Source organism: Penaeus chinensis, chromosome 12, assembly GCF_019202785.1.
Source record: "Penaeus chinensis breed Huanghai No. 1 chromosome 12, ASM1920278v2, whole genome shotgun sequence".
NCBI lineage: Eukaryota > Metazoa > Arthropoda > Malacostraca > Decapoda > Penaeidae > Penaeus > Penaeus chinensis.
Window position 1 is genome coordinate 5,743,160 of NC_061830.1, and position 12,500 is coordinate 5,755,659.

General features: G+C 41.4%; 1 protein-coding gene across 4 annotated transcripts in view; it reads right to left on the reverse strand.

Annotated features, from left to right (window-relative positions):
* Window positions 1-12,500, reverse strand: part of LOC125031078 (ribosomal protein S6 kinase alpha-2-like) — a 92,717-nt gene that overhangs the window by 17,560 nt on the left and 62,657 nt on the right. For 3 of the 4 annotated variants that reach the window (XM_047621549.1, XM_047621550.1, XM_047621552.1), the window contains 6 exons: window positions 11,861-12,026; window positions 10,501-10,662; window positions 9,327-9,472; window positions 8,857-9,075; window positions 6,781-6,939; window positions 5,776-6,014 (listed from right to left, as the gene is read on the reverse strand). In XM_047621549.1, the coding sequence (XP_047477505.1) occupies window positions 5,776-6,014; window positions 6,781-6,939; window positions 8,857-9,075; window positions 9,327-9,472; window positions 10,501-10,662; window positions 11,861-12,026 (1,091 nt within the window). The remainder of the gene's footprint in view (window positions 1-5,775; window positions 6,015-6,780; window positions 6,940-8,856; window positions 9,076-9,326; window positions 9,473-10,500; window positions 10,663-11,860; window positions 12,027-12,500) is intronic. The other variant, XM_047621551.1, reaches the window with a different exon arrangement.

The window sequence follows — 12,500 nt, forward strand, 5'->3', positions numbered from 1 at the left end:
GCCTCAGTCGAAGACACAACATAAATCCCACCTGACGTAATTGCCTTTTGTTTTTACCCTTCACCCTCCCCCCCCCCAACCCCCCCACCCCCCACCCCACCCCCATCCCTCCAGAAGGATCTGTATCCAACCGAATCCGAGATCGACGCGGATACAAGATAGCCGCCGATCCGGGATAGTTGCAGGTCCAGGATAGCCGCCGATCCGGGAGAGACGGGATCGGATACTTGCGGGTGGTGCGTGTGTGTGTGCGTGTGCGTGTGTGTGTGCGTGTGCGTGTGCGTGTGCGTGTGCGTGTGCGTGTGCATGTGCGTGTGCGTGTGCGTGTGCGTGTGCGTGTGCGTGTGCGTGTGCGTGTGCGTGTGCGTGTGCGTGTGCGTGTGCATGTGCGTGTGCGTGTGCGTGTGCGTGTGCGTGTGCGGGACGGATTCGGGAATAGTTCGGGTCCGGCACGGTCTATCCAAAGGCCTCTCGAGAGATGGGTGGGAAGGCGGAGAGCGTGAGAGAAAGTGATGGACGAGGAGAGGGGGAGGTCAGGTAGAAGAGTGGGAAAGGAAAGGAAGCGTGAAAGGGGGAGATGGATGAGGGGAGAGGGAGATGGATGAGGAGGGAGGGACACAGATAATAGGAGGGGGATGGATAAAAGACGAGGAGAAAGGGAGACGGATGAGATATAAGGGGAAACGGGAGAGGGATACGGGAAGAAGGATGATGAATGAGAGACGAGAGGCGAGATGGGTGAGAGACGTGGTACATGAAACAAGTGGGAGATGGATGAGAAATGAAGGGAAAAGGAGGAGGGGGATGGATGAAAAATGAAGGGAGGGAGAGGGAGAGGGAGAGGGAGAGGGAGAGGGAGAGGGAGAGGGAGAGGGAGAGGGAGAGGGAGAGGGAGAGGGAGAGGGAGAGGGAGAGGGAGAGGGGAAGGAAGAGGGAGAGGGGGAGGCAGGGTGAGCAAGGAGACGGATGGACGAGAAAGGAAAGGGACAGGAATAGGGATGACGAAAAGGGGAAATAGGTAAGGAGATAAGGAAGAAAGCAGAAGGGAAGGAGCGTGAACAGGAAGCTCGAAAAGGAAAGAAACCAAACAGATGAGCTGAAAGCGGAATGGATGGAATAAAGGAAAGGAGCTCAAAGAACAGTAGAGGCAAAAGGAGAGGGAAGAGGGGGGGGGGGAGAAGCAAAAGGGAGAGGAGCCAGACTGGAAAAGGAGAGGTGAGGTGGGGCAAGGAGAGGGGGATGGGGAGGGAAAGGGAGGGTGGGGGCGAGAGAGGGGGATAGGGATTGGGGAGATGGTCTCCGGAGCCTGAAAAGACACTGGGGGGAGGGGGAGTAGGGGGAGTAGGAGGGGAGGGGGAGAAGGGGGAGGGGGTGATCCACCTGGCATCTTCCAGACAAACAGCTGCGTCTGCAAGGCTCGTTCCCGGGAAAACTTTGCCGTGTTCCTCCTTTTCCCTTCCTTCGTGTCTTCCAACCTTCTTTCTCTCTTACACCCTTCCTTCTTCTCTCCCTCTATTTCTTCTCCTTTCTCCCCCATTCCTTCCCTCTTTTTCTCCCTCACCTCTTTTCTCCCTCTATTCCTTCTTTCTCCCTCACCTCTTAGTTCTTCCTTCTTATCTCCCTTTATTCCTACCTCCTTTCTCTCTCAACCTTTCCTTCTTTTCGCCTATTCCTTCTTCCTTTTTTTCTCATCCATTCTCCTTTTCTCTTCCTCCATTCCTTTTACTTTCTCTCTCATGCCTCTCTATTCTATTCTCCCTCTATTCTTTCCTCCCTCTATTCTTTCTCTTTTCCCTACTCCAATTCAGCATTTTCTCTCTTTTTTCCTTCCTTTATTTTCTATTCCTTTCTTCTATTCACATTTCGTCTACTATCGCTCTTCTTCCTCTTCTTCCAGTCTACCTCTTTCCTTAATCCTTCATCTTTCTTAAACACGCATTTCCTTCTCTCTTACTTCCCCTTTCCTCTTCTCTCCTCATTCCCCTTTCCTCCTTCCGCCTCCTTCCCATCCCTGCCATTCCCAATATCCGTCCGCACTGTTCTGCTGCTCAAGTTATAAAAAAGGGAACAGACAAAAACAACAAAGCAATACCGGTGCCCGTGAATATAGCCAAACTATTAGGGACACGGAATTAAAAGAGAAGCAAAAGTAAAACAAAATAGGATATATCAAAATAAACATTACCTATAGTGTAATAACATTAAATAACTTGCAAGAACAAAACCAGGGACAACAAACAGCACCAACAAAGAAATAACATAACACACTGAACAAATCCCAAGATAAAACTAACCTCCCCTCTTCTCCCCACCCTCCCCCCTCCCCTCCACCCTCCCCCCTCCCCTCCACCCCCCTCACCCCTCCAAAGACCCCTCTCCTCCACACCCCTCCCCTCCACCCCCCACCCCTCCAAAGACCCCTCTCCTCGCCTCCCGTCCCCTCCCCTCCCCACTATGTACACCTGTTTACCAAGGTGTGCCGAGCATCCAGAACACCAGGAAATAGTTCCCCGTTCCTTTTTCTTTTTTTTTACCCTTTTCTCTTCCATCCTCTCCTCTTTCACCTATACAGGAAATATTATTAATAGCATACAACGATGTTTCGCCCCTCTCACGTTCTCTCACTCACACACACACACGCTCTCCCTCTCTCTTCCTCTCTCTCTCTCCCTTTCCTTCCTTTCCTCCCTCTCCTTCCTCTCTCCCTCCGACTGATGTTGCAACCGTCCGCTCACTTAATCCTAATCCTACCCCTCTATCCCCCCACTCCCCCCACCAAGAGGGAAAACAGCAGACCAGTTATATATCTGCCCCCTCCCCTCCCCTCCCCTTCCCTCTCTCCTCTCCCCTCTCCCCGCTCTCCTCTTTCATCCTCCTCCTCTTTCTCCTTCAATTTCCAATAATCGGGATTTCTTACGGCCCCACCCACGATTATCTCTTCTCGTCTTCCTAATTCCTTCCCCCTCCTCTGTGTCCTTTCATCTACAGTATCTACGGTGTCTAACTGCCCTCTTCTCGCCCTCCTCCTTCCTTCTTCCCTCTTCCTACTCTTTCATCCTCATCCTTTTCCTCTCCCTCCTTTATTTTCCACCCTCTCAATAAACACACAAACACACACCTAATACCTTTAGCTCAACCTAATTCTCTTTTTTTCTTCTTCTTCTTCTTCTTCTTCTTCTTCTTCTTCTTCTTCTTCTTCTTCTTCTTCTTCTTCTTCTTCTTCTTCTTCTTCTTCTTCTTCTTCTTCTTCTTCTTCTTCTTCTTCTTCTTCCTCCTCCTCTCCACCACCCTTAATCGCCCCATAGACAGCTGGGAGGAGGAGGAGGAGGAGGAGGAGGAGGAGGAGGAGGAGGAGGAGGAGGAGGAGGAGGAGGAGGAGGAGGAGGAGGAGAGGAGGAGGAAGAGGAGGAGGAAGAGGAGGAGGAAGAGGAGGAGGAAGAGGAGGAGGAAGAGGAGGAGGAAGAGGAGGAGGAAGAGGAGGAGGAAGAGGAGGAGGAAGAGGAGGAGGAAGAGGAGGAGGAGAGGAGGAGGAGGCGGAGGCGGAGGAGGAGGCGGAGGAGGAGGCGGAGGAGGAGGCGGAGGAGGAGGAGGAGGAGGAGGAGGAGGAGGAGGAGGAGGAGGAGGAGGAGGAGGAGGAGGAGGAGGAGGAGGAGGAGGAGGAGGAGGAGGAGGAGGAGGAGGAGGAGGAGGAGGAGGAGGAGGAGGAGGAGGAGGAGGAAGAGGAGGAGTAGGAGGAAGAGGAGGAAGAGGAGGAGGAGGAGGAGGAGGAGGAGGAGGAGGAAGAGGAGGAAGAGGAGGAGGAGGAGGAGGAAGCGAATGAAGAAGAGAAAGAGAAAAAAGGAGGAAGAGGAATAGGAATAGGAAGAGGAATAGGAATAGGAAGAGGAAGAGGAAGAGAAAAAGGATGAGCTGTAGTAAGAGGAAGCTGTGCTGTGGGGGGCGCGGGCGGGCCATCCAGCCACCCAGCAGCGAAAGGGCGTGAGGTCAACGGGTGCACCTGGATCATGGCGCAGCGAGAGGCGATCGAGGATGCGGGGGTGGGCGGGGGTGGGCGGGGGTGGGCGGGGGTGGGCGGGGGTGGGAGGGGGTTCAGGGAGGTGGGTGGATGAAAGGGAGTGGGAAGGGGGGGGGGGAGTAGGGAAGGAAGCGGATGGAGGGGGATGGGGAGGGGATGGAATGGGGGATGGGGAAGCGAGAGATTATGAAAGAGTCAGATGGAAGGGGGCGGAGAGGGGGACGGGGAGAGGGGGACGGGGAGAGGGGGACGGGGAGAGGGGGACGGGGAAAGGGGGACGGGGAAAGGGGGACGGGGAAAGGGGGACGGGGAAAGGGGGACGGGGGAGGGGGAGGTGGGGAGGGGGGCGTGGGGAGGGGGACGGGGAGATGAGGACGGGGAGAGCGGGGGGAAGGGAGAGGATGGAAGATAGGGAGGAAGAGGGTAGGAGGGAGGATGAGGGTAGGAGGGAGGAGGATGGAACAAAGGCAGAGGAAGGGGATAGGAAGCAAGGAAAGAAGATAGGAAGGATGGAGGGAAGAGAGAAGCAAGAAGGGAGGATGGAAAGAAGGAAACATAGGAAGGAGCAAAAGAAGGAAGGTAGAAAAGATGGAAGGCAGAAAAGAAGGAAGGAAGGAAGGAAGGAAGGAAGGAAGGAAGGAAGGAAGGAAGGAAGGAAGGAAGGAAGGAAGGAAGGAAGGAAGGTAGAAAAGGAAGGAAGGAAGGAAGGTAGAAAGGAAGGAAGGAAGGAAGGAAGGAAGGAAGGAAGGAAGGAAGGAAGGAAGGAAGGAAGGAAGGAAGGAAGGAAGGTAGAAAAGAAGAAAGGTAGAAAAGAGGAAGGAAGGAAGGAAGGAAGGAAGGAAGGAAGGAAGGAAGAAGGAAGGAAGGAAGGAAGAAAGAAGGAAGGAAGGAAGAAAAGAAGGAAGGAAGGAAGGAAGGAAGGAAAGAAGGAAGGAACAAATGAACGAACGAACGAACGAAGAAAGGGAACTAGGGAAAGAGAGAAGGAAAGAAGAAAAAACAGATTTTTTGAGCAAAGAGAAAGGAAGTCTAAGACTCAATCAAATTGAAAAGCCGGTGAATGCACCCACCACACCACAACAGCAATCTTTATGCCTTTATATACGACACCAACAGCAAATTCGCCTGTTATACCTATCCTTCAACACTCTATCCAAAGTATTAAAAACATAATCACCACAAGATCAATAAGGCCTAAATGTGGCATCAAAGATAATGTGAATATCAATGTCTTCAATTCAAGTAACCCAATACAAGGTTTTCACATTCAGGGATTTTAAAGAGACAATTCAATGTTTTTGTCCACACACAAACATCGTATGATTTTCAAAGGCAATTCATCTTTTCAGGTATCCCACCAATTCAGCTCATTCTATCCCAGTCACACAGGAATCTCAGGCCTGGCCATTTAAGACGGGTGATCATTCTTGCTCACCTTCACTCCCCCTTCACATAAATTGAGGCTCTGCTTTAAAATCATTTTCATTCAGTGAGAGGACCTTGATCATTTAAATCATTGTGGTTCTTTGATGCTTTTACAAAGATGAGACAGTAATAGACTGCTTTCCAAAACAGCCGTATGAGTTTAGCAATTCACAAGCTTGCATGTTAAAAGACAAATAACCAGGCCTGAATCTATTCCCATCACTCTGCCCTCCCGACAAGACATACCTCAAATTAACAATAATGTATACTGGCACTGCAATAACATCTTAATTTCTTGCAAAAATGGGAAACTAATAATGAAAAGAGCTACTTACCCAGCCAACATTGTGTAGAGAAGGACTCCCAAACTCCATATATCGCAGGCTGCATCATATCCTTGCTTTTTTAATACCTCTGGAGCCACAAAGTTTGCAGTATAACAGGGTGTCATGAGCAGGCCATTCTCTGCACGGAGCTGCTTTGCAAATCCAAAGTCACATATCCTTAAGGATTCTGGACTTCCTGAGATGTCTGCATACATTATATTTGAGGGTTTTAGGTCCCTGTGCACAACCTGGAACAAAAAAATTATGACATTAAATACACTGTGAAAACTTTAACCATTTGCCATTATTAATATAGTAGGATAATATTCATGAAGACCTTTTTTAAAATTTTCCTTTCTGTATTTAAAAAGGTATAATATTGTTTAGAATTCTGAGAAATCAGCTAATAATCACTATCAATATGAGATTAAGGTAAAAAGTCATAAATAACCTTGTTAATCATTAATTTAATTACTCCATACCATTATTAAAATCATCTACTAAATTTATACAAACATATATATACAGCAAGGACTTTTATGATTACATGAGATAAAAAATATAAATAAACCATTTCATCATATAGTTTTCTATGATCCTGGTTATAAATGCGATTAAAAGTGTCCTCGACTTCTTAGCAGAAGACCAAATGGAAGTACATTACCTAAAAACCTAAACAATGGTTGAAGCAAATCTGACAATTCTTTTTTATAGAAAGGTTGTAAAATGAATAGCATCTCAGTGACCATCTTTTATAGCAGTGCTATTATTTCTTCTATGCCCATACTGTCCAAGCTATGAAACTTACACCAATCTATAAAATTTTACATATTACCGTTCTGAAAACTTATATTTATGAGCCTCTGAAACAAGCAACAGTCCTTAAAACCTGCATCTATCAGCCTACGAAACAAAAATACCCATATCAAAACAACTGCCTGAACCATCCTCTCTAAGACTTCCATCTATTAGATTTTGAAACCCTAAATCTACGGGACACAGAAGGCAACTCACCCCATTCTGGTGCAGGTACTGGACGGCGCGGGTTAGAGTCAGCAACACGGCTGAGGCTTCCCTTTCAGAGAAGAACTTCTGGCGAAGGATTTTGTCTAAGAGCTCCCCCCCAGTCATCATCTCCATTACCAGGTACACATGCGAGTCATCTTCATATACCTGGTGGTACATTTAAAATAAATACATGAAATCGTAATCATGAGTATCTATCAAAAAATACATGAATATTCAAGTCTTGCAAATCAGAAGAATATGAAAAATAAATCATAAAATCACAATCATACTTAAATTGTCATTAGATAAAAATCATGTTCTGTTATAAGAACTTGATTTTAACTTCACAAAAAGTATAAATACAGTTGAGCAATCCCTTAAAAAATTTTCATCTGGGCTACTGAAGCTGTAATAACAACAAAAGGCTTATCCCCAAGCACATGTTCACGTCCATACAAATAAATAAATAAATGAACAAATAAAATAGAAAATATATATATATATATATATATATATATATATATATATATATATATACACATTTATAAACAATAACCAAAGCTTAGTTTATCAAGCTGAATTTGCTTCCTAATACATATTTATAAGTAAAGTTGACTATCCAAGAACCACATTCTTAACTCAATAAAGCAGGGAGTGGATGTGTACTGTGGTTTTGTTTTATTAACTTTGTTTACACATAGATGGCTTCACAAGGCCATAGTCACCAAGACGTCAACTACTGACCCTACTTAAACTAACCTGTTACCAAAGTCCTGAAATTTTCATAATGAATTAAAGAAAATTTTCCTTACTTACATTATTGTTTCATTAATTGATAATGATGATCATTATATAAATAAATATGATAACAATAATCATCATGAAGATAATAATTTATAATTAATAATTACATTAACAATATGAAAAAAAATCCTCAATAATTCAAAGCATAGGCTAAATGTTAGATCAGACAGGTTTTGTCACAGACTCCTTGGCAACTAAGCACTTGTGAAGCCAGCTAAGTGCGAGCAAAATTAATGAAAAAAAAAGACCTTGGTAAATATCGCATGTTCCCGGTACCAGTGTGTTCCTTAAAGTATGCCTATGAATACAAATTGAGCCCGAAACAGGATGAAAAAAAGTAATGTATATTCATACAGTATAAATAAAAAAACTAAGAGTATGTCAAAATCTAATGAAAGTTAGAAAAAATGGGAAGGAAATATTATATGGAAAACAATTCTAGTTTACAATATCAATTTCCTCAACACTTGGAGCATAAACCTCATCTGCTTTCCGAGAGCTGCCTCTTCTATAAATAATATGTTATCAAAGCCTACCATACTTTAATACCATAAGATGCTGAATAAAGATATAACATATAAAAAAAAAACATAAAGAAAGATTTACTGAATAGTAATCAATTAATGACTAATTTATTAATAATTCTGCCAAATCAAAAACAGCTTGACGATCATCATAAAAACTGTAAATTAAAATTATTTCTTAATATTTATCTGATAGGGAAAATTGCATGAATCTACACTAAACTAGAACACACAAAAAGCCTCGACAATTTTTTTTAAAAAAGCATAAAGAAACGTTTCAACTTGACGGTTAGGAATCTACAGTTAAAACAAATTTCCTTGAAAAAATAACACCTGATGCCTCAGTGACAAAAATTACATAAAATGTACAGAAGCCTTATCCCAAACCAATCTAATTCAGTTCTTATGTGAACTTGAATACATATTTCTTACAAAGAATTTCAGAAAATACCTAACATTTTCAAGGAAAAACAGATGTCTTAAGATATGTATTTCAATATAACTTTTACATTCTAAATAATCTAACAATGACTGATATCAGACTTTGATGCTAAAGATTGCAAATTGCTAACAAAACTCAAACTGCACTTCTCAGGGATATAAATGCTATAACAATGTTCATGACATGCCCCAATTGCACAACAAAATTTTGACTCACACATGTAACCCCGTGACATGCCCCAAAACAGACAAGAAAGAAAGAAAGAGAGAAAAAAACAAGAAAAGAAGGAAGAAGAAAAACACCTCAACTCACATCTCTTAAGGATATAATGTTGGGATGATGCCCGTATCTGTAGAGTATCTCGATCTCCTCCTGGCAATCTCTGGTCTTCTTGGGAATGACTTTGACGGCGTACTCTATCCTGGTGGAGCGGTGCATGCAGCGCCGGCACACGCTGTAGCTTCCCCGGCCGATTTCCTCGCACAGAAGGTACTCGTCATGAATGCTATTGGGTTTAACTCCAGATAATCTCTGTGCAAATAATAAAAAAAATCAGTATGATCGATATAACACTCGCAAAAGGACAGAATGATAACTAGATCTGTTTTTACTTTTCTAGACCTTCATATGGATCTTTCTGGCACACTTCAAAAATAAACAAATAAATAAATAATAACAACAATAATTCATAAAAAAAGATAAATATCTCGATCAATTCATAAATCAATAAATATGCAAACATTAGCAATAACTATAGAGAAATATTATCGAATTTTACAAACCTTGCTTAGAGGTGATGATTTTTCTATAGCATGTGACTGTATCATTTCTATACCATCTAACTGATCTTCTAATAAGAACGGTGCCACAAAACTGAATCCTTTGAACAACTGGTGAGCATTGGCACTAGGTGGCACTCCTGGTGAGTCTGTGGGATATGAAGAATGTTTTAGACATTTGTTCATCTGTCCATATATGGCACTGCAAGTTGTTATGCTTTAATATTTTACATGCCATTAAATAATCAACCTATATTCAATTCTAATAATAAGTGTCTGTTTAGAAATATATTTTTTTTTAAACCTCTCTAATCAAAAAAATAACATGTCAGCGATAAAGTTAACTAGCTTACTGCCTGAACTTGACGTACACAACAGTGGATGACCATGGCATCTTCCTACATGCTGACCATATCTAAAAGTATGCTATGATGGACAACAGAATACTCATCTCTAGATTTCCCAAAACAAGAACATAAATACCAAATCCAATAAACATTTCCCTTCCTCTCTAAATTAATAAGGTTAATCTCTATTTCCATTTCAAAAGATAAGGTACCATGGTCATACTAACAGAAGCTATAAACATTCAGCAACAAATTTAGCAAAAAAGGTAAAACAACTACATAGATGGAGCGTTAAGAATCCAGTATGATTCCTTTAAATCCTTCAAAAAATTAACATGCAATTGCTCTAATACAGGAACTGATTAACTAGATAATCACTCTAATAAATTTGTTCAGCAACAACATAGACATCAGGAACACAGCTCTTGTAACAAACAAAATATTCAGTTTAGTATTTGTTTCAAAAACTTGTTCATCAATTTTGAACTTTAAGTAACTACTACAACAATAAGAATAAAGTATCTGAATTTAAATATGAAATAATTTCTGGCCAAGTTCAAACAAGTTCATTTCTGAAGAATAGGTGGAGGTTTATATCTCTTAAATAACCACTAATTTCTTGCATAGAGGGTACAAAGTGGACAACTAAAGTGTGTGGAACTTAATCAGTATTACCAGTAAACCAATACTTCTCCATTAAAAAATAAAAATATTATTTCCCCTATATCAACCAAAGAACCAACAAAAAAATATATATACACCAAAGAAAGAAACAGGAAAGAAACAATGAAAAGCCACGAAAATTCACACAAAAAATCCACATCACAAACCTCTAGGTGTCCTTGTGGTGAATTCTTGATCAAAGTAGAATGTATCATCTGCTTTTGAGACTGCAGGTTTGAAAGGTGGTTCACAATCCTTATTATATAATTTGACCCAGTCAATGGACGCAAAGAAGGGATGACGCTTCAGTTCCTCCACTCCCTCCGGACCTGCAGAAAGAAGGCATATGAAGATAAATTAACAAAAAGTGATAATGATAACAAATATATCACAAGTCCAAGATCAATAAGAGATGATAGCCACCATCAATTTTCCTCGTAGGGCAAGGATAAATCATTCTGTTAATGTAAAACAACATCGCGGAATTCATGCCCCTGTACATATTCATATCCTTGGTCTTGGCCTAAACCTATTTCATTACCACTCTAAAGCTTCCTAGGGATTCATTTCCTTTGAAGATGTAATCTACTTACAGCCAGTTCAGTGAATATATATGTTTTGTTTTTTGAGGCATTGATACTAGTTTGAGAAAAGGAGTTTGGGGATTTTTATTATAAATGTCATTAATATAATCATCATTTACTTTTGCCATTATGTACTTGATCTTATTAGGTTCATAAAAATCATAGACAACAACAGAGTGAAATATAAACATATATCAATCCCCTGAAACTAAACAAAAAACAGAATATCTGTATAATGGTTCAGTCTACTTAAGAAAATAATGAAGCTTATAGTAAATATCAAAAGAGCAATGGAGTGGTCAACAAATAACTTGTAAGATACAGGCATACAGAGAAAAATAAAATATGCTTTGTTTAAAAAAAATCACAAATAAAGAAAAACTGATGAGCTTAGGCACCATATTCTAAAGATAAGCAGAGATAACAAATTGTATCTAGAATGCTACATTTTGGAATAAATGCTTTCATTACTTTGGAAATTCTTGTCACATTCTAGAAGTGGTTATTTCAGATATAAAAATTATATTGACTGACTCAAATTGTGCACAGAATTACAAACGAAGGCAAAAACCAGTTACAGGGATGTATTTTGACACCTAATGTGAATGTATTTTCGTGCTCTGGTTTTATAAGATTAAAAGTATTTACAGGATTCTATCTCATTCAAAAACTATCCAAATTTTTCTATCCATCTCCAAGGAAGTACTGCCATCACAATTCCTTCAGGCTAAACATATTCAATATCCATTCCCTGTCCTGATTCCTCTCTGGAACTCCTGACTTCAAAAAATGAGAATTACACCTCATTCTGCCAACATCACATCAATAACTCATATCTGGCGGCGACCAATGGCGATCTTGATGATCATCTGACTCCAAGAGAGAAGAGAATCATCCTTTTATTTCTCTTCTGTCTGAGAGAAGAAACTGAATCCTCACGCACCTGCACCTAATCTGTTTGCCGGATTTCTCTTGAAGAGCGCCCGGAGGAGAGACTGGGCCTCTGGACTCAGGTACGGTGGCATTCCCAGCTTCGCTTTCAAAATTAGGGTCATGGTCTCTTTCCTGTTAGCTCCTTGGAATGGTAGTGCACCTGTTAACATCTCAAACTGGAAGAAAAAGAAATAATGATAATGGAATGTCACATATTACAGAAAATACAGATATAATGCATCAGTAGGATTCATTCTATCAAAAGTTATAGTCTGTACATGAATTTTTACCTATTTTACTTTATATGCTAAACTAATTTTTCTATAAAAATATTGCTTCTGTCAACTTAGTTAACCCCTTGCCGACAGGTACGACATGTACAGACGAGCTATGCCCACTGTGAGTACTTGTTTGATCGTTTTTACACATAGATGGCTACACTTGTACTAAGTCACCAATGAGCCAGTTACGAGTACTGCCTGTCTCTCCCGTTCACCCTTTTCTTTGATTTATAAAATATTTTACGTTATCTTATTTTGCTGTTACTTACGTTAAAAAACATTATAATAATTATAATGTTTATAATAAAAATAACACCATCGATATTCATAGCACTTGTAAAAAATACGCTTTTCCCGCCAATTCAAATC